The sequence below is a fragment of the Artemia sp. Qi Xiang Cuo genome, chromosome 8, assembly GCF_049724085.1.
Source record: "Artemia sp. Qi Xiang Cuo chromosome 8, ASM4972408v1, whole genome shotgun sequence".
Classification (NCBI taxonomy): Eukaryota; Metazoa; Arthropoda; class Branchiopoda; order Anostraca; family Artemiidae; genus Artemia; species Artemia sp. Qi Xiang Cuo.
The window spans coordinates 43,737,452-43,764,323 of NC_142801.1; the positions used below are offsets into that span (position 1 = coordinate 43,737,452).

At 35.0% G+C, this 26,872-nt stretch overlaps 1 protein-coding gene across 1 annotated transcript in view; it reads left to right on the forward strand.

Annotated features, from left to right (window-relative positions):
- The window catches only part of LOC148949441 (histone acetyltransferase KAT2A-like), a 181,380-nt gene that overhangs the window by 25,933 nt on the left and 128,575 nt on the right, over window positions 1–26,872 (forward strand). Inside the window, exon 4 of the mRNA XM_089093465.1 lies at window positions 3,641–3,826. Within this exon, the coding sequence (XP_088949591.1) occupies window positions 3,641–3,826 (186 nt within the window). The remainder of the gene's footprint in view (window positions 1–3,640; window positions 3,827–26,872) is intronic.

The window sequence follows — 26,872 nt, forward strand, 5'->3', positions numbered from 1 at the left end:
ACAAAAAAGGCGTGCCTTTCATACAGAAAAATTAAATCGGAAGTCGTAGATGTAATTATTCAGATTTTTTTCCTGTTGCCTTGCCTAGTGTCGTTATTTTTTCTTTTTTTTGTTGTTTTTGTTGATGTTTTGATAAATAAAAAAACACTGTTTAAAATTCATATCGTTTTCAGTGAAGAGGAAAGGATTATTTTTCTGTAGTCAAAAGTTATAAGCATGAGAAAACTGCAGCAAAATAAATCATTTTGATTGGTTTTTCACCAAGTAAATCTGCTTCTAAATTTGAAATGCCTCTGACGTCGGATTGGAGTATCTGGGAAAGTATTTAATATACGTAATTTGCTGTTTTTTTATGCATGGTTGAAAAAATGTACAAATTGTTTATAGTTATCGTTCAAAATTCCTCTCGAACAACTGAAGGTTTTGCTGCCATCACTTACGGCATATGGTTTTAAAAAGCTTTTTGATGCCAATGAACATTCGTTGTATTTCAAACGGTAATCTCTATGAAAAAAAAAGTTATGTCCCACTTTCTTTGACCATAGAAAGAGAATGGCTGAGAAGGCTACGACAAGTTTTGGGGATGAAGGACGACAGGTTGCAAAAGATTGTCATTTTTGGCCATCCACCTAGGACCCAACGAATACAAACAACAAAAGTACGAAGAACAATAGGGAAATCTTTTTGCAAGGCTGTGAAGATAATTTGAATGAATTTTTCGACCCTATGTCCAAGGGCCGTCCTCAGCAAGATAAAAATATATAAAAGAAAAGACTCACAACAACATGCGACCAATAAAACCAAAAATTAAAATTTTCTTCAAAGCAGTCCCAGCATCCTTACTTCAGCGAAGTTCAACCAGGACTGAAAAAAGCGAGATAAAACAAGGCGATTCAATGAGATGAAAGAAAAATAATTTAAAAACACGTTCTTATTGCTAATCCAGCCTTTTTGGCAGCTAACCTCAAAGGTCTTTTTGTGACGGATTCTGTGTTAATGTCTATTGGTTTTTTAAAATATTTTGTAAGATCATTTTTAATTAAATTTGTGTATAGAGCATTTAGTGTATATTCCCCCAAGTCCCTATTTAAGGAAATATTATTATTAATCTTAAGTCAGATTTCAATTTTTCTCCGACTACCTGCTTTATGCCTAGGTCATTGCTAATAAGGGCTAATTCATCAAAAAGTATATTGTGGCTAGGATTTGCAAATACATGGCTGCCTAAAGCAGAATCAAATGAAACAGTAGAAATATTAGAATTCAGAGCTTTTACAATATCATTTTTACGCTGTTGTATGTGTTTTTTTAAATTCTGGCGTGTTCTACCTACATAGTATTTGCCACAATCTCACGGTATTTGATAGACCCCTCTTTGACGATTAACTGGAGTTTCATCTTTACCAGAATTTAGAAAATTTATGATTTTGAAATTATTTGGGAATACTACATACAGATTCTTTTGTGTGCAAACTTTTTAAAGATTTGTAGTGATTTTTGGGATGAAGGCGAACTTTCTCAGGCGCTTAACTTTTGATGGGTAGAACTAAACTTGATGAAAGTTATATATTTGGAATCAGCATTGAAATCTGATTCTTTTGATGTATCTATTGGTATCAAAAACCTGTGTTCTAGAGTTTCGGTTACCATTGAGTAACCGAAACGCACCCGTGATCTTTCTTCTGGCAAAAAATGCAAAATTCCACATTTTTGTAGATGGAAGCTTGAAACCTCTACAGTAGGGTTCTCTGATACGCTGAATATGATGGTGTGATTTTCATTAAGGTTCTATAACTTTTAGGGGGTATTTCCCCCTTTATTCTAAAATCAGTCAAATTTTTTCAGGTGCGTAACTTTTGATGGGTAGAATTAAACTTGATAAAACTTATATATTTGAAATCAGCATTAAAATCTGATTCTTTTGATGTATCTATTGGTATCAAAAACCTGTGTTCTAGAGTTTCGGTTACCATTGAGCCGTGTCGCTCCTTACTTACAGTTCGTTACCACGAACTGTTTGATTAGATAGTATTTTTAGGTCATACAAAATACCTGGTTTGTTATTTGAGGGAGAATTAACCTTTTTTTGGATTGTTGTAAAGGGTATCTATAAGACTAGCCCTAACTTCATCTGGGTTGAAAATAGATGTATAAAATTTGTGCACAGAGGACTCTAGAGAGGAAATTAAATCTGTCACAGGGACTTGTTTTGGAAGAAAAGAAAATTTGAACCTTTTTCGAGAATTTGAATTTCCTTTGGTTCAAGCGTTCTAGAGGATAGATTAACAACAGCCGGTATTGTTGTAAAGGGTATCTATAAGAATTTTTATCAGTCCTGGTTGAACTTCGCTGAAGTAAGCATGCTGGGACTGCTTTGAAATTTTTTTTTACTAAATATTCATTCAAATGATCTTCACTGTCTTGCAAAAAGATTTCCCTATTGTTCTTCGTACTTTTGTTGTTTGTTATGGAAATGCCATAACAAACAACATGGATTGGGTAAATATGGTCTTCGTTACCCAACGAATAGTAGATTGTCCCCGAATGGGGAAGATATGAAAAGGAAGGATTTAAAGAAAATTGGACCATCTTGGGAGGGGGTAAAGAGGGAAGCTTTTGAATAGATTTGGATTAATGAGAAGTGTGTGTTGCTCTAATGGTCTCATGCGGCTTGATGCTTCAGTAAGTGTAGTAGTAGTAGTAATATTAAATATATTTGCCGTAAAATTCTTTGGTTCTTTTTCTTATATTTAGCACTAGTCTATGAATGTATACACATCCCTGTGTAAAAGGCTCATCTTCCCTGCTTTATAGTGCTTGTAACTTTTACGGAGGGTGTTTTTTTCGATAGATATTAACAAAATATGCTTTATTTTTGAGAATCTAAACGTAAAAGGACTTATTGGGGTTGTCGTTTGAAATTTTGAAGTTTCCCTATGTGCCCCCATGAATAGGAGATTCATGTCATAAAATACCAACCCCCAAATAAAACCTAACAGACTCTTGTTCAATTAAGCCAAAAACATGTAATGTTTTAAATATTTGTCGAATCTATCGAAGTCACTAATAACTAATATGAAAAAGGTAAAAAATATTCGAACGAATATATTCGAATAGATTCGAGCGAATATATTCAAAATATATTCGAACGAATTTAATAATGAAATAATCAATTGCTGCTTAATGTTCGAGCGTTATGTATGTTAATTTGTTTTTTTTTACCTCTGATTTACTTTAAAGGAAAGCCGGGCAAATCTAAGAGAAATAATGCTCTTTTCGTAAATGTCGCCGCCAATGGCTTGAAGTGAGTTGTGATGGTGTCTTTGATTTCCACGTTAGTTTGGAAGTACTGCCCCCTTCCCATACAATCTTCTTCTTTTATTTAGGGAAAAGATGGAAGTCACCTGGTGCTAAGTCAAGACTAAATGTTGACTCGTCCCTGCGTCTACTTTTCTCTCATCTACTTTTATATGCTTCTAATTGATCAGATATTTTGGAACATGTTTAACTGGGGTATGATTTTTGTTTACTTATTGCATGACTCTCCTATGTCTAAAAACTACCTTTCTAGTTACTATTTCTTTTGACAGCGAAATATTTGATTTTATTCGATCCTTTTTGTAAACATTGGAATTTTTAGGTATCAAAAATTTCAAAAGGCATTGCAAAATGTCCAAGACTAAAAGTCTTAAGACTAGAAGAAAATTGCTTAACACTTGAAGCCATTCCCGTTGAACTATTAAAAGAATCCAGTGTGAGTCTGTTGTCCCTTGAGGGAAATCTTTTTGAGATGAAAGTTTTTTCTGATGTTGAAGGATATCAAGAGGTAAGGTAATCCTTTCGTTTTTGTTAACAATATGGTAAGGAAACAAGTGTTTGCGAGTTTGAGGCACATATTAACCAATATTTTCTTTTGCTTCGTGATAATTTAGAAGATTTTGAACATTTTCTCTTTGGGCCTTCCTACTGACATTATATAACTGGTTGCGTTCTAAAAGGTTTTCTTCTTTAAGGTTTTTAACTGTTGTAATCCCTTGTTAAAATATATACAAATATGTTTGCAATTATCAGTTTTTGCTCTTTCCGCAATTTAATGTCTTTACATAATGCAATCTTCTCAAAGATATTTGATTATTGAAGCTAGTCCAGTTTCTAACAACGATATGTTCTAAGCTTGAAACTTTTTTTTTTTTTTTTAAGTTTTTGAATTGTTGTAATCCCTTGTAAAAATAAGGAATCATCATTTGTAATAACTGCAAATTTTCGATTTTTGAGCCTTCCTACTGACATTATATAAATAGTTGCGTTCAAACCTGTAAGCTTAATCACGTAGCCAGTTGATTTCATCAAACAAAAAAGCAAACTAATTTTAAAATTTTCAGGTATTTTTCTAGTTTGAATCGAAAAATTAAAATTATTGCTCTGGCCCCGTAAATATTTTACAGTTAACATAAAAACTTTAGTTATTATGAACTGAACTTTCAAATATTTTCAACTTATTTTCATGTCATAAAAAAACATTGCTTATACTTATAACAAAATAAATTCGGTAATGATGTTTTTCTTATAACGATTTCTACTAAGCTTCAAACTTTTGTTTTTTTTTAAGGTTTTTGAATTGTTGTAATCCTTTGTTAAAATATATACAAATATTTTTGCAATTACCCGTTTTTTGCTCTTTCCGCAATTTAATGTCTTTTCATACTGCTGTCTATTTAAAGATATTTGATTATTACACCAAATCCGATTTCTAACAACGATTTCTACTAAGCTTCAAACTTTTGGTTTTCTTTTTTAAGGTTTAGGAGTAATCCCTTGTCAATATATATGTAAATATTTTTTCAACTAACAGTTGGTTGCTTTTTAAACAATTTAATATAAGCTTTTCCATACATGAAAATCTTCAATTTTTGCACATAAGTGTGTCAAGTGTGACAATGTCATTGCAATACTGATGTATATAAAAATTACGTCGCTCACATAAATATTTTTTCTCCAAAATTGAAGCTCTTAACGAATTTTCTCAAACTTCTGACCTATCTAGATCGTTTTCTTAGACCAGATTATCTTAGTACACAAATTTTCCCGAAAAAAGTATATATTTGTATATAAATATATATAGATATTTGTATGTGATAGTTTTACTTATATACGTAGACTCTGTGTATATATATGTTTGATGTGCTAAAGGTAGGGATTTGGTGACAAAAAAAGAAACCTCTTTTCCTTTTTTTTAATTTGGGTTGATAAGCACTTGAGGTTTTGACCTTACCTACTCAACTTAACACCTAGGACAAACAGTACGTCCAAACACAATCAACCAAAAAGAATGATCCATGGGTATGCAAGATTGTAGTTCGTAATTATAAGCCGTGATATACTCAAAAATGAAAGCACCTCAAATCAAATAAGTAATTTCCAAGTGGTTGGCATGAATTAGGGCTCATCAGAGAAATACAAACTAGTCTTTATGGGTTTAGACGTTTTAAATCCCCAGCCCAGACATGGTGGAGCGCCTAACATAAGATTGTAAATATGGCATTCCTATGATAAATGAACCTTGTGAAATAAGTGCATACTCAAGAATTCCCAAAAAATGAATACAAAAGTAAATTAGATATATCCGTGTTAGCTGTAAACCAGTGAATGGACAAAAAAAAAAAAATGTAGAATAGACTTAAGAAGCAAAGGGTAACATAGAAAATGAATGTTTCTATTGGGTATTAGGAAACCGTTGTAAAATCTATAAGTCTGCTTAGCCAGCATGGATGCATTGAGATCTGGGTAAAAGAACCAAAAGCAGAGAAACAAATCGAAATTCCAAAAAATATCTCTGGATATTATTCGGCAATTTTTTTGCATATTTAGTTGAAGTTCATCACATAGAAAATTAAATTTTTGGAATCACCAATTTGTTCTTATCACAGAAAAGCTCTTGAGATTAGTTTTTTATTTAAAGTTTTACATTATTTTTCAAAATCTGTAATTACTGCATATTCTCACATACTTCTGACATTTCTGAATTGAACAACGAAGCCGAGATTGCAGCATTCATAAGATAAGATGGAATCAATCCCTGAAGTATGCTCAACAGTCTAATTTATGTTGAAGGTGTCATCAGCATATGAGACAAACAGTGTGTTGATGCAATGAAAAAATACAAGATATACAGTATTTCTTATGTCTGTCCAAAATATAAATATAAACAGCATGGGAAAAATAACAGTCTCTGGCCTGGCTCCTTTACGAATAATAATGTGTCTTTTATTGGTTGCAGGAAGAGTATTTCTGGATTAAAGAATCTTGATATGGATATTAAGACTCGAGGGCGTATTTTTCAGTGGTCTAATGATTGCAGGACTGCTCGTCCCCTTTTTGCAGCTCAGAGCAATATAGTGATTGAGTGAATGAATGTGTTTTGTTGCCCACTTTAAAGATACAAAACCACAAGTGGGGTAATGAAAGAAAAACAAGAAAAATACTAAAGATAATCAATGATAAAGTTTTAATTGTTTTGACATTTTTATGTATTTGACATTGACCCTTTTGTAATATTTTTGTTGTTGCTTGTTTTTGGTTCTTTTTGTTTATTGACGTTAAAGTGCGAATTCGGCCCATTTTTTTTTTTTTTTTAATAGTAACACTGGGTTTGTTTAAAAATAAAGTGCACATCTTCGATTCCCTGAAGCAAATTTGCACGTGAGAAAACCCTCTTAATAAATAAATAAACCAAAAAAAGAAAGAAAAAAAAAAAAAATCATAATTAGAGTTCAACTTATCGGACCCGAAAACCACCGAACCTCCAAACTGCACCCATCAAATTTATAATATTTATATTCATTTTCATATTCAACTGCAACTAAACCCTCCTCAAAAACTTAACTTAACTGGCCCAGAATAATCCATCAAAATATACCCATCAAAACAATGGCTCTTTAACAATTTGCGAAATTCCTGCAAACCCCCAACATTCCTCAAATCCTCTGGCAAGCTCTCCCAAACTAACGGAACAACATGGCGAATTGTAAACCAAGACCTAGACGTGACCATAGCTGATCTTCGCACCAACTGAGAAGATATTGTCAAATGATCGTAAATAGTAGACGCAAGACTAAACATTCCTGAAAAACATGATGGTAACTCCGAAGCTAAATATTTAAACATAAACAAAGCATTATAGAATATGCACATTTCTGCACACGGTAGAATTTTATACTCGCGGTAAAGATGCCTCGCCGATATAGATAGGTCAACTTTATTACCATACAAAACTCTGGTTGCCATATTCTGCGTTACACGGAGCGGATGGAGGTGAGTTACGAATGTTTTCGACCAAACCGTACAACAGTAAATGAGATATGGGTCAACCATAGAAAAATACAACATTCTCAGAATTTCACACGGAAAAATATACCTAAGTTTACGAATAATACCAATATTACGAGACAATTTGCTGCTAACAGCTGCAATATGGTCTCTAAAACTAAGGCTTTCATCAATAATAACACCTAGGTATCTAGTACTAGTATATCTTACAATAGTATGTTGTCATACTTCTATCCTATTAATCTATGGATAATGACCAGTAATTCTACCATAAATCAAAAAAATTTGACTCATTATGATTCAGTTTCAATTTATTTACTCGCATTTAGATAAGATAAGATATTTATTTCAAAAAATGACTATCACAAGCCCCGAAGGGCCGAATTCACATTTCGGGGTCATATAATAAAAAAAGACGTAGAAATAGCACAACAACTAAAAAACTGGCTAAACAATGCCAAAAACAACAAAATCAGAAAGGCAAAGCCATTCATTAGTCTAAAAAACAAAAAGTGTCAAATGTAAGAAAGTTAAAAAGGCACAAATTAAAACAAAACCAAAAAAAAAAATTGAGATAAAAATAGTGTTAAAAAGGTTTAAAAGAGAGTATATAAAAAGAGGAGTGAACGGAAGAGCCAAACGGACACCAGCATGGGTATCACCAGTACAAAAAAAAAAAAAAAAAAAAAAAAAAAAAAAAAAAAAAACTAGTGGTTTATTTGATCAGTAATGAAGGGGACAAAGGTTTTTTCATATCTGGAGGTTAAACAACGGATGGGGGACAAAATAGGAACGGGTTCAGCAACAGCACGTGGCAGGCGGTGTCTGGATGGGGAGTGTCTTTTGGAAAAAATGTTTTCCGTGCGAGGATTTATTATTACATTTTTTCAAATCGGAGACACAACGTTCCTCTCCTGTGCTCAAGAGTTTCTAGCTTGGTCTTTTTTAGAAGGAGGGAATATGGTACCAAAGTTTCTTTAAAAATTATTCTTAGGGCTCTTTTTTGAATAGATTCAATTTTATCTGATTCATCACGGGAGATGTCAGGATGCCAAACTGGACAAGCATATTCAAGATGCGGGCAGACAAAGGATGTATAAATCCTTAAAGAATGGTATGGGGGGATGTTAGATTTATTCAAGAGCTTAAGGAGAGACATGGACGCATTAGCTCTACGGACAATATCTTTCACGTGGATATCCCACTTTAAATTAGAGGAAATTGTAACCCCAAGTAATTTAAAGGAAGACACAGAAATATCTGGGGGGATAGGGTCAAGGAAGGCGGGAATAGATTTCAAGAAATTTATCGTAATTATATTTGACTTAGTGGAATTTAATTTCATATTGAGGTTCTAAGCTTCATCCGAAATGTGGGATAGAATTTCAAGGGGGTCACTTTTAATATTCCTGTGACATACTTCCAGGATCGACAAGTCATCCACGTATTTCCACTTTTGGGGGAAGTCCTTACCAATATCGTTAATCATGACTAGAAATAAAAGTGGTCCCAATAACGTGTCTTGAGGAATTCCACAATATATAGGGAGGGGGTTAGAGAAAATATTTTTGTATTTAACAACTTGAGATCTATTTGAAAGAAACAATATAACAATATTTACTAGCAGAGGATCAAGTTCAAAGTTAACCAGTAGTGAAGGAATTAGGGTGGTGTGATCATCCAGATCGAAAGCTTAGTGTAAATCAACTAAGACATCGTTCAGCCATACATTTGGTTTATCAAGGTTCCTCACGGTGGTGTGCCTTTAGTGCACACGGTCATGCGTGCTGGAAGTTTTCTTAAAGTTACCAAACTGCCAGGTGTCAATATGCGGACAAATTTTAGTCTTAAGCCAGTCACAGAGGAAACCTTCATAAAGTTTGGAAAAAACAGAAGTGAGCGTAATGGGGCGAATGTTGGCGAAAGTCAGACTGGCGCATTTTTTTGGGACAGGTGTTATAAAACCTTGTTTCCAGCAACTTGGGAATTAACCAAATTTTGTGATGTGGTTGAAAATATTTGATAAAGGCTCAGCAATTTTGTCTGAAAAGGCTGTAATTAAGTCAACTGGGATGTCCAAGGGGCAAATACTTGATTTTCTAAGCTTTAGAATTTCATTTATAACATCAGAAGGAGAAATAAAGGGGGAGGAAGTATTGGGAGGAATAGTTGGACTCGAGTCAGTGAAAGGGGGAGACTTTGCACGATGGAAGCAAGGTACAAGTTCAGGTCGTTGGCAGTCTTATTAGGGGGTTCAGGGAAATGAAAATCAACTTCGGAAGGACTTTTTCCGCATATTTCTTTAATTTTTCTGTACCATTGCTTGGTCTTGTTAGAATATAGATCTTTGACTTTACTATTAAAATAATTACAAGCTAATTTTATTAATTTTTTCTTTAGGAACTTCCTTAGACTATTAGCCTTATTAATAAGACCTGCTTTGAAAAAAATATTTTTTTTTTTCTTATAAGTTTTTTAAAATACTCAGCAACATAAGGCTTATCTGTAGAACATATTTTAAAATTTTTCTCAGGAAAGTGGAATTCATAATTACTCCTCAATAGATTTTGGAGGGACAAAGCCAATGTTGTCAACGTCATTTGTTTGATACACAGTGGACCAATTTTCAGTAGTAATCCAGGAGCCAAATTTGAAAAGTCCTGAGTCAGTGAGAGGTCTATAAGCGGCTTCATTTACAGAAAACGACTGTTTAACTTTGGCCAGCGGAAATATGAAAAGGCTAAATTGGTAACTACCCCCTAGAGGGGGCAGAGTGGAGACGGGTTTGTAAAACTTCGAAAGATTAGTTCAAATTAAATCAAGAGTGGTATTGCCTTTTGTAATAGGGATATTAACGAACTGTTTTAAATTAAAAGCGTTACATGTAGAATCAAGTCTTATATCGTTTGCGTCACCCATCAGGAAAATTCCTGCATTTGGTTATTTTGATAGTACAAAGTCAGCACTTGCATGTAATTTTTCTATAAAATTTATTTTGTCAGCGGATCTCCGATTAGGGGAGTAATAAAAACAACAAAAGACAATTAATTTAAAAGGACGCGGCAAGACTTTAGGTCAAACACACACCCACATAACTTCATCAAAGGGATTAAGACACGGAATTGGGATTTCACTTGGGTATAAATCATTACGGATAAAGAACAGAATTCCGCCACCTTTCTTACCCATAGGGTGGTTTTCTGGTCTGAGTTTAATAAATTGAGAAAAATTGTTAATCTATTTTATATAGTCATCAACTCATTTTCAGTTCTACCAGCTACAGTAAAATGAGTGTCATCACCAAAACGTGGTAGAATTCCTTTAGTACCATAAGTATCAAGGTCTAAAGAACAAGACACATGGCTTGAAGCTCTACAAAGGTCATTAATATAAACCAAAATCAACAAAGGACCCAAAACGGAACCCTAGGGTACTCCAATCGAAATATGTTCATATTTAGATGTAACTCCATCCGCCATGACACGCTGAGTCCTTCCAATAAGAAAACTAACTATCACTTTCAAAAAATCAACACGTATACCACTACTATATAACTTTTGAACTAGTATATCATGATCCAAGGAATCAAATGCTTTAATAATATCCAAAAATATCGAAGCTATCTTCAGACCCTTGTGTAAAGCATCATTAATAAAAGTTGTTAAAAACAAAACTGCATGCTCTGTAGAATGATGACTCCTAAACCCAAACTGACTAGAACTATAAAATTATCTTTTCTCGAAAAAACTTACCATCCTGCTATAAATCAACTTTTCAAACACTCTAGAAATAAATGGCAGTAGAGAAAGCGGTCTGTAATCACTAAAACAATTCTTATCCCCTCCTTTCAATATCGGGATAACATTCGCGCATTTTAGACAATCAGGAAATATTCCAGCTTTTAAACAATTATTTATCAGTAAAAGAAAAATGACTAGATATAACAGGTAAAATCGACTTCAAAACCTTCAATGAAATGAAATCGCCTCCTGATGCACCATTTTTCATATTTTTTATAACCTCAAATAATTCATCTATAGTTACAGATTTGAGGTACGTAGACATACCACAATCTTCAGGTAGGAACTGACGGAAATCTCCATCTTGATCAAGTTCTGGCACCGATGATGACACACGCTACCCAATAGTAGCGAAGTGATTACACATCTTATCTACAACATTAGTATTCATTCTTATATTATCTGGACGGATCAAGCCGCTACCTGGGCTAGTCACCGACTTAATCATTTTTCAATTCTTACTCGGGTTACCCTCAATGGTTTTAAGCTTATCCTTATAATATTCTACCTTAGTCTGTCGGAGTACAGCATGTCACCTAATATTATAAACTCTATACATTCCTTTATAATGAGGATCATTGCTCCTTGATGACAAATTGTATAAAAAACGTCTTCTATTAATTGACTGTAACAAACTCTTTGTAATACAAGGTTTATTTGGAAACACCCTTCTCTTATGTATTCCTGACATTTCACAACATTCCAACAATGTATCCTTAATCTTACCATACCAAAGCTCAAACTTCAAATTTAAATCTAATTCTTCTCGTAAAAATTCAAAATCTAACTGTTCTATCCTAAGCTTAAATCTTGAAAGAGTATTCGAATCAACTAATAATTTCCTAGACTTAGGGTGAGCATCACTGTTAATATTAATATTCTTCAATATACCCGGAACTTTATTGCCAAACCAAAGTGATCCGAAGCATCATTTTACACAACGCTCGACGAATCATGGGGAACATTCAAAAATACATTAGGAATTAGAGATGAAGAGGACTCCGTCACTCTAGTACAAATATTTACAGCAGGATGCATCCCTTAACCTAACATTATATTTAAAAAATTCCGGGCTTTAAGTTAGATGCTAACAATTTCAAATCAATGTTAAAATCTCCACACACAAAACACGGCATATTCTTACCAGTTAGAAGGTCCATTTGTTGCTCCAATAATTCTAAAAAAAATCTGCACTAGTTGAAGGGGGGCGGTAACAAACAGCAATAAAAAAATGGGTCACCATATCCCAAATCCGAAACACTCAATGGATTATTCTCAAGCCAATCCAAACGATCATTACGAACGATTACCATTTTTTTAAAATATATATATATTTATAAAAAGGAGGGTAGTTGCAGCCAAACCTAAACAACTGAATAACTAACTGTACCGAGGAGGGTCCGTGGTCCTGCATCCAACGTAAGTGAAGCTCCGGAAAAAACAGGCAATAACCTAAAAATAATTAGAAACATATTAAAAAAATGGTACAAATAAACAAACGAATACAAATAAAGTAAAAAACTTCTCACTACCACTAGCCTGTCACTATACATGCTTACTGGTTTCATTACTCAAGTCCACAAAATAATAATTGAAGAAAACACAATATTCTACAGGTGTCTACCACTTACCCATTCTAAATACTAACAAAAACTAAATAAATAAAAAAAGAAGAAATGGAACAACTTTTCTTTTTATTTCCATAAACACAAATAAAAAAAAATAAAAACAAAAGAAAATAAAAAAAAAGCAATATCAAAACAAAATCTTAATTCACCATTCATGATATAACCATCTAATGGTCGCATAACTCAGGGATAAGCTCATCGTAACCAAATTTCGCTGTCACACCACCATGGTCGGTTTGTATATACGGTGGAACTGTATTAGAAACCCATGATGTAACTCCAATAGCGTTTAATCTACATTTCTTTACATACAACTTCCTTCGAGCTTTACGAACTGATACTGGTGCATCATCGGGAACAGATACATTTCTATGGTGTCCAATAACTATATCTTTTAATTTCTTTCCGTTCTTAAGCACACTGACCTTCGCAACTCGAGAACCAACATCAACTTTAAAATACTGTTGCTCCTTACGGACATTACCAACAACTCGAAACCGCGGGACCATGGACAGACCTAGACCTTCCAAACGCAACTGGTCGAAAAAGGATCCGGCTTGTGTGGTATTTTCACAGGGAGCATTCCAAATGATAAGATTGTTCTCTGTATGTTGATACTCAGATGCCATAAGCCGACGAGACAGATCTGCACACCCAATTTCATACTTTTTCGTTTCGCTAGTCATAATTGACATTTGATTTCTTAAGCTTTCAACATCAGATCAAGCTATGTAACACGCGAACCCGTACTGTTCACTTCTGATTTTAGCTCGGACTGTGAATTCTCCACTGATACCATACGATTTTCTAACACTTTTATGCTATCGTTTATAGAGTCCATTTTTCACCATTTTCAGTAAGTATTGTTAGCATCTTTGCAAAATCATCCGCCAGAGTCTTCAGTAAAGCGCCATCATTATTCCCTTCAGATGAAACGGTCGAATTTAGAAAACTGTTCTCAACAGACTGAGATCCTTCTTGGACGGGTTTAGCAATCTTCCTTTTTCGCCCCATGGCAAGTGCAAAATAAAATAAAATATATAATCTCTCTTACCTATTCTGGCACCTATTATTTATCCACATCGATGCGGACGTGCAGTTCGCTAAGCCTTGTGATTTGGGCTTGTGATAGCCGTTTATCAGTAATAAATCTTATCTTACCGAATGAAGAAAAATCAGTAATGAAGAAAAATGTCAGAGGGCGTTTCCTTAACCAAACTAGGCCGAAACTTCAGAATTTTGTTCTGTATAGCCAAATACGGATCAGGAATGTGGTACTTTACGCTTATCATGGAATTACTCTTCCAAGAGGGCAAACGTAAGGAAAACTTTAAAAAACGATAAAACCAAGACTGAAGCGTACATTTGTTTTTATCCGATAGCAGAGGCCAAAAAGGAGAAAGAACAAGAATATTAGGCATAACAAGAGAAGAGCACAATTTTGCGTGAATATCACGATTACAAGAAATCTAAGAAAATAAATGCATCCCATATGCCTTACAGGCTTACTCGAAAAATTATCAACTAATGAAAAACGTGTTGATTTGACATCACATCAATAGGGAGACTAAGGTACACTAAACTTGAAGCTAATTTAACTGTGCGATTACCAAATTTAATATTGGGAACGGGGGCATTACTCTTACGGTTGGACAACAATAAATTCTGTCTTATTTTCATTAAACGATCGTCAAATTTCCGCACATGATTTCCTGAGGGTTGTGAAATGTTCTTCCATTGCAGCAAAAGACCGACTTAAATTAAATATATAATCTTCATACTTCAAAATCGACGCATCAGCCCGTAAAACTCGGCTTTATGATTCTTTGGGCCGTCTATCATCATAAGCAGCGCGCTAGCGCTGCCTAAGTAAAGAACGATGTGGCCACAATGTGTTTTTTTTTCTTCTTTCTTCGACAGGCACTTCGTATCGAAGGAGTTGTCGTAGGGACTTCGAGAAGGGCTCATTCGATTGGAAATTGGGGTGGCTAGTGCCCTTTTTAATAGTCGAAAGTGATTGGACTCACCCCCCCCCCGCCCATCCCCCACGCCCATCATTACCCCAAACACATCCAACCAAAATTTTGAGATAGCCATTTTGTTCAGCGTAGTTGATTTCCAGATAGAAAATATGTTTTTGAGGAGGAAATTCCCCCACAGCCCTCAGGGCAAGGGTTTTAAGTTATGCCCTGGGGGCATATAAGGTTTTTATATAAGGCGTTGTCGTAGAAACTTCAAAACAGGCTCATTCAATTAGAAATTAATAGGGCTAGTTCCCTTTTTAATTGTCGAAAGTGTTTGGAGGGCAACTAACCCCCCCCCCCCCCCTACGCCCATTATTTCCCCAAACACATCCAATCAAAATTTTGAGATAACCATTTTGTTCAGCGTAGTTGATTTCCAGATATAAAATATGCTTTGAGGAGGACACTACCCTCAGGGCAAGGGTTTTAAGTTATGCCCTGGGGGCATATAAGGTTTTTATAGAAGGCCTTGTCGTAGAAACTTCAAAAAAGGCTCATTCGATTGGAAATTCAATGGGCTAGGGCCCTTTTTAATAGTCGAAAGTGATTGGAGGGCAACTAGGCCCCCCCCCCCGCCCATCATTTCCCCAAACACATGCAATCAAAATTTTGAGGTAGCCATTTTGTTCAGCGTAGTTGATTTCCAAATAGAAAATATGTTTTTGAGGAGGACACTCCCCCACAGCCCTCGGGGCAAGGGTTTTAAGTGATGCCCTGAGGGAATATAACAACGATGCTGGCACAATGTACTATTTATTATTTTTTTTCCGATAGAGCTGGGCACTTCATATGGAAGTGGTCGTCGTAGAAACTTCAGAAGGGGCTCATTCGATTAGAAATTGAGAGTTCTAGTGCCCTGTTTAATAGTCGAAAGTAATTGGAGGGCAACTAGCCCCCCCCCCACCCCCCGCCCATCATTCCCCAGAACACATCCAATCGAAATTTTGAGATAGCCATTTTGTTCAGCGTAGTTGGTTTCCAGATAGAAAATATGTTTTTGAGGAAGACACTCCCCCACAACCCTCAGGGTAAGGGTTTTAAGTTATGCCCAGAGGGCATATAAGGTTTTTATAGAAGGCGTTGTCGTAGAAACTTCAACACAGGCTCATTCGATTGGAAATTTGAAGGGCTAGTACCCTTTTTAATAGTCTAAAGTGATTGGAGGGCAACAAGCACCCCCACGCCCACCATTACCCCAAACACATACAATAAAAATTTTGAGATTGCTATTTTGTTCAGCGTAGTTGATTTCCAAATAGAAAATATATTTTTGAGGATGAAACTCCCGCACAACCCTCAGGGCAAGGGTTTTAAGTTATGCCCTGGGGGCATATACGGTTTTTATAGAAGGCTTTGGCGTAGAAACTCCGAAAAAGGCTCATTCGATTTGAAATTCAAAGGGATAGTGCCCTTTTTAATAGTCGAAAGGTATTGGAGGGCAACTAGCCCCCCCCCCACGCCTACCATTTCCCCAAACACATACAATCAAAATTTTGAGATATCCATTTTGTTCAGCCTAGTTGATTACCAGATAGAAAATATGTTTTTGAGGAGGAAACTCCCCCACAACCCTCAGGGCAAGGGTTTTTAGTTATGCCCTGGGGACATATAAGGTTTTTAAAGAAGATTTTGTCGTTGAAACTTCAAAAAAAGCTCTTTCATTTTGAGATTGAGAAGGCTATGACCCATCCTAATACTTGGAAGTAAGTTAAGGGTAGCTAGCCCCCCCACGCCCACCATTCCCCCAAACACATCCAATCAAAATTTTGAGATAGCCATGTTGTACAGCGGAGTGGATTCCCACTTAGAAAATATATGTATGAGGAGGACCCTTCCTCGAAACTCCTAGGGCAAGAATTTTGAACTACGTCCTGGAGGCCTGTAATAACAATGTGGGGACAATGTACTATGTATTATTCTTTTCCTTTAGAGAAGGGGACTTCATATGGAAAGGGTCGTCGTAGAAACTTTAAAATGGGCTCATTCGATTAGAAATTGAGAGTTCTAGTACCCTTTTTAAAAGTCGAAAGTGATTGGAGGGAAGCCAGCCCCCCCCCACGCCCATCATTTCCTTCAATACAACTAATCAAAAGTTTAAGACAGCCATTTTGTTCATCGTAGTTGATTTCTAGCTTGAAAATATGTGTTTGAGGAGACACTCCCCCACATTCCTCGGGGCCAGGGTTTCAATTTATGCCCTGGGGGCATGTAAGGTTTTTATAGGCGTTGTCGTAAAAACTTCAAAACAGGCTCATTCGATTGGAAATTCAAAGGGCTAGTACCCTTTTTATAGGTCGAAAGTGATTGGAGGGCAACTAGCCCCTCCCCCCTACGCCCATCATTCCCCCAAATATATCCAATTAAAATTTAAAGAAGGTCATTTTGTTCAGCATAATTGATTTCCAGATAGAAAATATGTTTTTGAGGAGGACACTTCCTCAAAACCCTCAGGGCAAGGGCTTTAAGTTATTCCCTGGGGGTATATAAGGTTTTTATAGAAGGCGTTGTCGTAGAAACTTCGAAAAGAGCTCATTTGATTGGAAATTGGAGTGGCTAGTGCCATTTTTGGTCAAAAGTGATTGGAGGGCAACTAGCCCCCCTCCCCCACCCCCCTAATTCCCCCAAACACATACAATAAAAATTTTTAGCTAGCCAATTTGTTCATTGTAGTTGATTTCCGGATAGAAAATATGTTTTTGAGGAGGACACTCCCCCACAACCCTCAGGGCAAGGGTTTTAAGTTATGCCCTGGGGCCTATAAGATTTTTATAGAAGATGGTGTCACAGAAAAAAAGGAGCGGGCCAATTCAAATGGGTAAACAAATGGATTGTGCCCTTCGCGATTTTCAAAAATGTCTAGTTAGCAACAGCCCCCCCCCACGCCCATCATATCCCCAAACACATCCAATCAGACGTTGGAAATAGATAGTTCCTTCAGCGTAGTTACTTTCCATATAGAAAATATGTTTTTGAAGAGGACACTCCCCCACAACCCACAGGTCAAGGGTTTTTTGTTATGCCCCGAGGGCATATAAGAACAATGTTGGCACAATGTACAATGTATTATTTTTCTCCTTTAGAGAAGAGCACTTCATATGGATGGGGGCAGATAAGGTTTTTATAGAAGGCGTTGTCATAGAAACTTCGAAAAGGGCTCATTTGATTGAAAATTGGAGTGCTAGAGCCATTTTTAAGAGTTGAAAGTGGTTGGAGACAACTAGCCGTTGGAGCCCTCCAACTAGTGGTTGCAGGCTCATTCGATTAGATATTGAAAGTGCTAGTGCTCTTCCCTAAAGCTAAGAGTGATGGGATGATAGAAGGCCCCCCCCCACGCCCATCATTTCTCTCCATACATGCCATAACCATTTTGAGACAACCATGTTTTTCCATGTGGCGGTTGTCCAGAGAGAAAATATGTTATTTAGGAGGACACTTTCCCCAACCCTCAGAGCAAGGGTTTTAAGTTATGCCTTGAGGGCATATAAGAACAATGTTGGCACAATTTACTATGTATTATTTTTCTCCTTTAGAGAAGGGCACTTCATATGGATGGGGTCGTCTTAGAAACTTCAAACGGGGCTCCTTCGATTGGAAATTGAGAGTTCTAGTGCCCTTTTTAATAGTCGAAAGTGATTGGAGGGCAACTAGCCCCCCCACCATGCCCATCATTCTCCCAAACACATCCAATCAAAATTTGGAGATAGCCAATTTGTTTAGCGTAGCTGGTTTCCAGATAGAAATTATGTCTTTGAGAAGGACACTCCCCCACAACCCTCATGGCAAGGGTTTTAAGTTATGCCCTGGGGGTATTTAAGGTTTTTATATAAGGCGTTGTTGTAGAAACTTCAAAAAAGGCTCATTCGATTGGAAATTCGAAGGGCTATTACCCTTTTTAATAGTCGTAAGTGATTGGAGGGCAACTAGGCACCCCCCCACGCCCCTTCAGTAAAGAACGATGTGTCAACAATGTGTTTTTTTTTCTTCTTAGTTAGGCACTTCGTATCGAAGGAGTTGTCGTAGAAACTTCGAAAAGGGCTCATTCGATTGGAAATTGGAGTGGCTAGTGCCCTTTTTAATATTAAAAAGTGATTGGAGGGCAACTAGCCCCCCCCCCCCCCCACGGCCATCATTCCCCCAAGGCCAGAACAAAATTTGCACTTTACTAAAAAAATACAAATGAATGTGCATTGTCAGTTTAATATACATATACTGATATTTAGTAATCAAAATGTTTATATTATTTGATTTATTAAAGTTATAAAAGTAAAAACACTTATATTTTTTCAGTAAAGTGTAAATTTAGTTCTGGCCTTGGGAAGGCATAGGGGTTTTGCGCCCACCTTTTCCCCAATCACATCCAATCAAAATTTTTAGATAGCCGTTTTGTTCAACGTAGTTTTGGAAATTCGGTCTTTAAGGATGACAATCCCTCCCTCCTCTCTACAGCCCTCAGGGCAAGGGTTGTAAGTAATGTCCTGGGGGCATATAAGGTTTTTATTGAAAGTGTTGTCGTAGAAACTTCAAAAGGGCTCATTCAATTCCAAAACACATCCAATCAAAATTTTGAGATATCCATTTTGTTCAACGTAGTTGAGTATTCTATAAATTAGGTTGTTTAGGATGATAACCCCCCACACCCGTCAGTGCAAGGGTTGTAAGCTATGCCCTGGGGGCATATAAGGTTTATATAGAAAGTTGTTGTATAAATCATAGGCAGCACAATCGCGCTGCCTAAGTAAAGAACGGAGACACTAGAGAACGAGACAAGAAACGGGGACTAAGTAAAGAGGAGGACACTCCTCCTCAGCCATCTGGGCAATGGTTTGAAGTTATGCCCTGGGTGCATATAAGAACGATGTTGGCGCAATATATTATTTATTAATTTTTTCCTTTAGAGCAGGGCACTTTGTATCGAAGAAGTTGTCGTAGAAATTTCGAAAAGCGCTCATTCAATTGGAAATTGGAGTGGTTTGTGCCCTTTTTAATAGTCAAAAGTGATTGGCAGGTGACTAACACCCCTCTCACGCCCACCATTTCCCCAAACACATCCAATCAAAATTTTAATATAGCCATGTTGTTTAACGTAGTTGAAAGTTCTGGAAATTCGGTCTTAGTGAATGACAACCAGCCTAACAGACCTTAAGGTAGGGGTTATAATTTATTCTCTGTGGGCATATAAGGTGTTTATAAAACGCATTGTCGTTCCCTATAGGGCTCATTCGATTGAAAATCAAAAGGTCTAGTGCCCTTTTTAATAGTCAAAAGTGATTGGAAGGCTTGACATTTTCATAGTAAAGATCGAAGTGGCTATAATGTATTATTTTTTGATGTTGTTGTTGTTTAGACCAGGGCACATCGTATCGAAGGAGTTGTCGTGGGAACTTCGAAAAGGGCTCATTCGATTGAAAATAGAAAGGGCTGATGCCCTTTCTAATAGTCAAAAGTGATTTGAGAGCAACTAATCCCCCCTTCCACTCCAACCGTCCCACGCCCACCCTCCCACGCCAAACCTCCCATTTCTGCTCTTAAAATTTAACCAAATCAAAATAGCGTAAGTGTATCCAAGCTATCAAAGAAAGTAAACAGATTTTTTCAAATGGTATCAAAATTTCCATTTCATGTCAACTAAAGGAGGTATGAAACTAAATTAAACAGTACTAGTTGTGTCCAGATTTTTAAAAGGGTGTATGTTGTTAAAAATTGCTGAAAATTTTTCTCCAGCATACAAATAGCAGGCCAAACTATAAAGTCTAAACTATAAAGTCTAAAAACGAAAAGATTTAAAGTATTATTTTCTTTTTCCCTGAAAAGACTATGTCAATATAAAACGAACAGAAATTAATTTAAAAACTTTTTCCACAAGATAAGTTCTTCAAATAAAATTAAAGAACTCCATTAAATAAAAAATGAGCAACAATAAAATCAAATAATCTACCACTACCACAAATCAGCATCGATAAATAAATGAAACCCAAAACGAACAGAAATTACAATAAATAACCGAGTCAAACTCAAAACGAGCAGAAATTAACATAAGTTGAGCGCAAAACCCCTATGCCCTCCCAAGGCCAGAACAAAATTTGCACTTTACTGGAAAAAATATAAATGTTTTTACTTTTATAACTTTAATAAATCATATAATTTAAACATTTTGATTACTAAATATCAGTATATGTATATTAAACTGACAATGCACATTCATTTGTATTGTTTTCAGTAAAGTGTAAATTACGTTCTGGCCTTAGGAAGGCATAGGGGTTTTGAGCCCCACTCATCTTAATTTCTGCTCGTTTTGTGTTTGACTTGGTTATTTATTGTAATTTCTGTTTGTTTTGGGTTTCATTTATTTATCGATGCTGATTTGTGGTAGTTTCACGTTTGGTAGATTATTTTATTTTATTTTTGCTCACTTTTGGTTTAATGGAGTTCTTTGATTTTCTTTGAAAAACTTATTTTGTGAAAAATTTTTTTTTAATAATTTCTGTTCGTTTTATATTGACATAGTCTTTTCAGGGAAAAAGAAAATAATACTTTAAATCTTTTCTTTTTTTTAAGACTTTATAGTTTGGCCTGCTATTTTCATGCTGGAGAAAAATTTTGAGCAATTTTTAACAATATAACCCCTTATAAAAATCCGGACACAAATAGTAGTGTTTAATTTAGTTTCATACCTCCTCTAGTTTACCTGAAATGGAAAACTTGATACCGTTCGCAAAAAAATTACTTTCTTTGATAGCTTGAATACACATACGCTATTTAGATTTGGATGCATTTTAAGAGCAGAAGTAACCCCGAAAGTTTCAACATAATAACCTCAGTCTTTCTTGGTATACTTCTGAGATGCCTTTTTGGGAATTAGCATTAACAGTGTGCATTTTGATTTAATCTTAAGGCAACATTAGTTCTGGGCTTGGGAGGGCATAGGGGTTTTGCGCCCAACTTATGTTAATTTCTGCTCGTTTTGCGTTTGACTCGGTTATTTATTGTAATTTCTGTTCGTATCGGGTTTCATTTCGTTATCGATGCTGATTTGTGGTAGTTTCACGCTTGGTAGATTATTTGATTTTATTTTAGCTCATTTTTTGTTTAATGGAGTTCTTAACTTTTTTTTGAAAAACTTATTTTGTGGAAAAAGTTTTTAAAATTAATTATATAAAAGAGGTGAAGAAATGGCTCCCTGACGAATCCCCTTTATTATGGGGATAACAACCTTGGAGATTTTCATTCTATATTAGACGGGGATCTTAACTTTAACTTTCAGTTTCCAATTTGAGTTACTGAAAAGTACAACAACAGACTTATTTAGGCCACGGTTATGAGCATTAAGCCACAACTGGCAATGTACACCTGAATAGAATCCCTGTCTGACATCTGAAGCTGCAGCAATCAGTGCATCTTCATTACAGACAAACTCAAGCAATATATTGCACATTAGATGATACACATTTCTTGCTGCTTCCCTTCTTAAATCCGAACTGATTTTCAGGAGTATAGCAAACCCGATTAATTTCATCTATAAATAATGGTTCAAAAAACTTACATAGCACAGTAGCAATGGTGATCGATCGGTGAGAGTTGCACTGTAAGGAATCTTTGCCCTTCTTCAGGACGAGGGTATTAAGCCCAATACTAAATTATTTCATATTATACTACTGATATACTAAGTAAGTGACCAATACTAAGTTCTGCGAATAATACGAAAAGAGTTTTTATTTCTTTTCCTTCCAGGACCAATTGAGAAACAGAAGCTTCAATCGATATATTTTCAATCGCTGATAAAGTAGCTATGCTCCCCTAATACTGTGTTGAAACCCAAGTTGGTAGGAAGAGGTGTTGGATTTTTCCCCTAACTCATCAGTAAATAATAATTCAAAAAACCTTGGGAGCGAGATGTCCTTTGCAAAAGGCTGAGAGTATGACTCTCTGAACAGTCACCATCTGCATAAGAAGCTTTAAATGCTCTATTAACCCACAGAGAACTTGTTTTTAGATGAAGAGTACTGAGTCCATAAATACCGTAGGACTTTTTTTTGGCTTTAGATGGTTAATGGCTTTCCTAACATGAGAACAATAACAGAAAAAAGATTTTATTTTATAGCATATTAAACATCCTTACACGATGAGTCTAACCTTAAATTTTAAAAGCATATAGGCTACTGAATAAGGCTGAAAGGTACTAAAGTCAGATGTTATTTTTGCCCAGCTGTTAGATGATGCTTTGGATGAAGATTCAGACAGTTTAATATTTAGAGATCATTTTTTGCATAGTTTTACAAATGTTGCAGATTTTTGCTATTTTTTAATAGCAAAAATAAAGAAAAAAATAAATAAAAAATTTCAAGACTGAAATTTTTTCTTTATTTTTTTTTTCTCTGTATTTTTCTAGGGAGCGAAAGGATTTTAAATAAGGTTGTTAATGTGGGACTGTTGTATAGAATTAAAACAGAATTTTTCTGCAGATTACGTGTTATGTAAAACACCTGTGCTATAGGTAGATTTTTAAAAATATTTTGGTAATAAAGGATATATTTCTCATATTGTCTATATGAAGAATTGCATATTGTTTTATACAACTGCATATACAACTGTTTTAAAATCTAGAATGTAACAAAAGGAAAATAATTCTTAGTCTTGCTGCAAAACTTTCCTTGTTTATGAACGCCACATCAGAGTTATATTTTAATTAATTATGTTGATTTTTTTTTTAGTACATGGAAAGGTTTACTGCCACCAAGAAGAAACTTTATTGATCAAAAATCTCGTGAGATGTTTAGCCTTTCACTGGCCAGATTGGTCGACCCTCTAAAACAGACCAGAGAATATGCATTGTTTTGAATATATTCTTTCAAATAATTGCTATCCTCGATTGGTGAAATATTAATCTATATTTGTTTTTGTTGTTGTTTTTGCGGAGAGTACATTTAAGTAGAATGTAGATTTAATTTTTTTTTTTTCTCAACAAAGTGGCTTTTATTCAGTATCCTATATTGTCCTATATTTGTTTTGACATTTGGGGTAGCTGTGGCGATTTGTGACATTATTTTACGGAAGTTCTTTCACACTAAAATCTAAAAAAATCAAACAAACATAGGAATAACCGATTTGTCTTGTCAAGGACTAATTTTATGTTTCAGTCTTTTTATAATTGTTTAACCGGAAACCTAAATAGCGTGCTAGTTATAAATTAAATAAAAAAAACAAGTTTTTTTAACTGAAAGTAAGGAACGACGTTAAAACTTAAAACGAACAGAAATTATTTCTTATATGAAAGGGGCTGTCCCCTCCTTAACGCCTCGCTCTTTACGCTAAAGTTTTTTATTTTTGAAAAAAATAGAGTTGTGAGAAAGACAAACTTTAGCGTAAAGAGCGAGGCGTTAAGGAGGGGACAGCCCCTTTCATATAAGGAATAATTTCTGTTCGTTTTAAGTTTTAACGTCGTTCCTTACTTCCAGTTAAAAAAACTTGTTTTTTTTATTTAATTTTTGAACGTTTTTGAATAAATTCAGGTTTTGATCTTGGCTCACCGTACATGAATAATGAAAACAAAATTTGTATATAAATTTACTTTTATTTGGTTTTTGGCTTATTCGAAACGTGTTTAATTTTATTTACGAACGTTTTTATTAGTAATAAATATACGTAACTTACGAATTAACTTACGTAACGAACTTCTATATTCATATATTTTTAATACGTATATTAGGGGGTTCGCCCCGTAGTCAATTTCTTGCTCTTTAAGCTAAAGTTCGAATTTTGTTCTAATTCTTTTAAAATGACCGCTTAATCACAAAGGTCGTTAATTAGAATAAATAGCTCTTATGAAAGCACTAAGAAATCTTTGGCTTAAAGAGCGAGGTATTGACTAGGGGGTGAACCCAATCATATATGTAATATTTTCTGTTCGTTTAAAGTTTTGATGTTGCTGCTGTTGCAGCTGAAAAACTTGTTTTTTTACATTTAATTTCTGATCTTTTTTAAATAATGCTGGGAAGTCCTGCGTCCCCTTCATAGCAATGTCCCTTCCCCCATGAAAACTTCCTTCGTGGAAAGATCCTCCCACATAACCTCCGACCAACTCCCCCCCCCCGCCCACTACCGGAAAAAATCTCCCCGGAAAACGTCTGTATACTTCCCAATAACCAATACTATATGTTAACATTGGGTAAAGTTCATAACTTTCAGCCCTCCCCCCGGGAACTTCGGGGTATTAAGTCATCCTAAAAGACATACTTATAATATTTTCGAACATGCTGAAAAAATGGCTATCTCAAAATTTTGATCGGGTGACTTTGGGAAAAAAATGAGCGTGGGAGGGGGCCTAGTTGCCCTCCATTTTTTTTTGTCACTTAAAAAGGGCAATAGAACTTTTAATTTCCATTCCAATGAGCCCTCCCACGATATTCTAGGACCACTGGGTCGATGCGATCACCCCTGGGGAAAACAAAAATAATAAAATAAACACCACATTTTGTATGGTGATCTTTCTTCTGGCAAAAAATGAAAAATTCCACATTTTTGTAGATAGGAGCTTGAAACCTCTACAGTAGGGTGCTCTGATACGCTGAATATGATGGTGTGATTTTCATTAAGGTTCTATAACTTTTAGGGGGTCTTTCCCCTTTTTTTCGAAAATAAGCCATATTTTCTCAGGCGCGTAACTTTTGATGGGTAGGACTAAACTTGATGAAAAATATATATTTGAACTCAGCATTAAAATCTAATTCTTTTGATGTATCTTTTTGTATCAAAATACCGTTTTCTAGAGTTTCGGTTACCATTGAGCCGGGTCGCTCCTTACTTACAGTTCGTTACCACGAAGTGTTTGATAAATTTCGGATAATTATTCTTTTTTTCCTTTGAGTTTTGCAACATTTCGTCAGCATTAAATTTCGGCCAATGTTGTCCAAGGTTTCATATATATATATATATATATATATATATATATATATATATATATATATATATATATATATATATATATATATATATATATATATATATATATATATATATAATGTTTTAGAGGTAATTACTTGGCGAGAAAAAAAAAAAAAGGAGAGAGAGAGAGAGAAGAAGAAAAGGACTGTTATCCTCATCCAGTAATTGAGACGAATGTGCACTTGAACGAGGTTTTAACCTTACTTATCTATCGAATTACCTAGGACAAAACAGTATAACCAAACCGTCAGCTAAATCAAAATGTTCAAGTTCATGCAAAATCGTCATCAATACATGTAAGCCGTTGTAAAATTACAGGCAAAAGCACCTCAAATCTAACGAAATATTTCCAAGTAGTACCTTTCGTTAGGGCTCATCAGAAGAAACATATATATATATATATATATATATATATATATATATATATATATATATATATATATATATATATATATATATATATATATATATATATATATATATATATATATATATATATATATATATATATATATATATATATATATATATATATATACATATTGTAAGGTTCTCGGTACCATATTCTTAGTAATGAAAACATAAGAAATGCCAGCTTTATCTGTGGCTAGCCAGTGCAGCAGTCAAAATCCTCTAAAGGCAACATTGCTGCTTATAAATAAGGAAATGCAGATGACATTACACTTACTCTAAGAAAAAGTTGTGGTAGGCCAAAAAGGTTATGTAGCTGCGATCGTGTGGCAACTATCATGGCATAACTCTTACTAGTTTATATTTGTAAGAAAATCAAATGAAAATTTGTTTTATGATTTTTAAAAGTAAGTCGCTGGTCAGTTTAATATCGTCAGGTTTTAATATAACTTTTTGAGAGGTTTTTTTTATGATTAATTTTGTGTTTTTTTTTTATCGGAATATTTTTGTCATATTTTGGTTATAGCAATATTTTTAAGAAATTTTGAATCTTTTCTTGTCCAAACCTTTGATTTTGAATTACAGTTAAATTTTAGGCACAATTTGAATATTCAGCTAAAATTTACGATCAGCCTTGCTTTTAGCCATAGTTTATTACTAATAGTTTTGCAAAAAATTCGGGGTGGAAGGTGAAGTGGATTTTTTAATTTGTAAAAATACATAAATCTCTAGGTTATTTATGCTA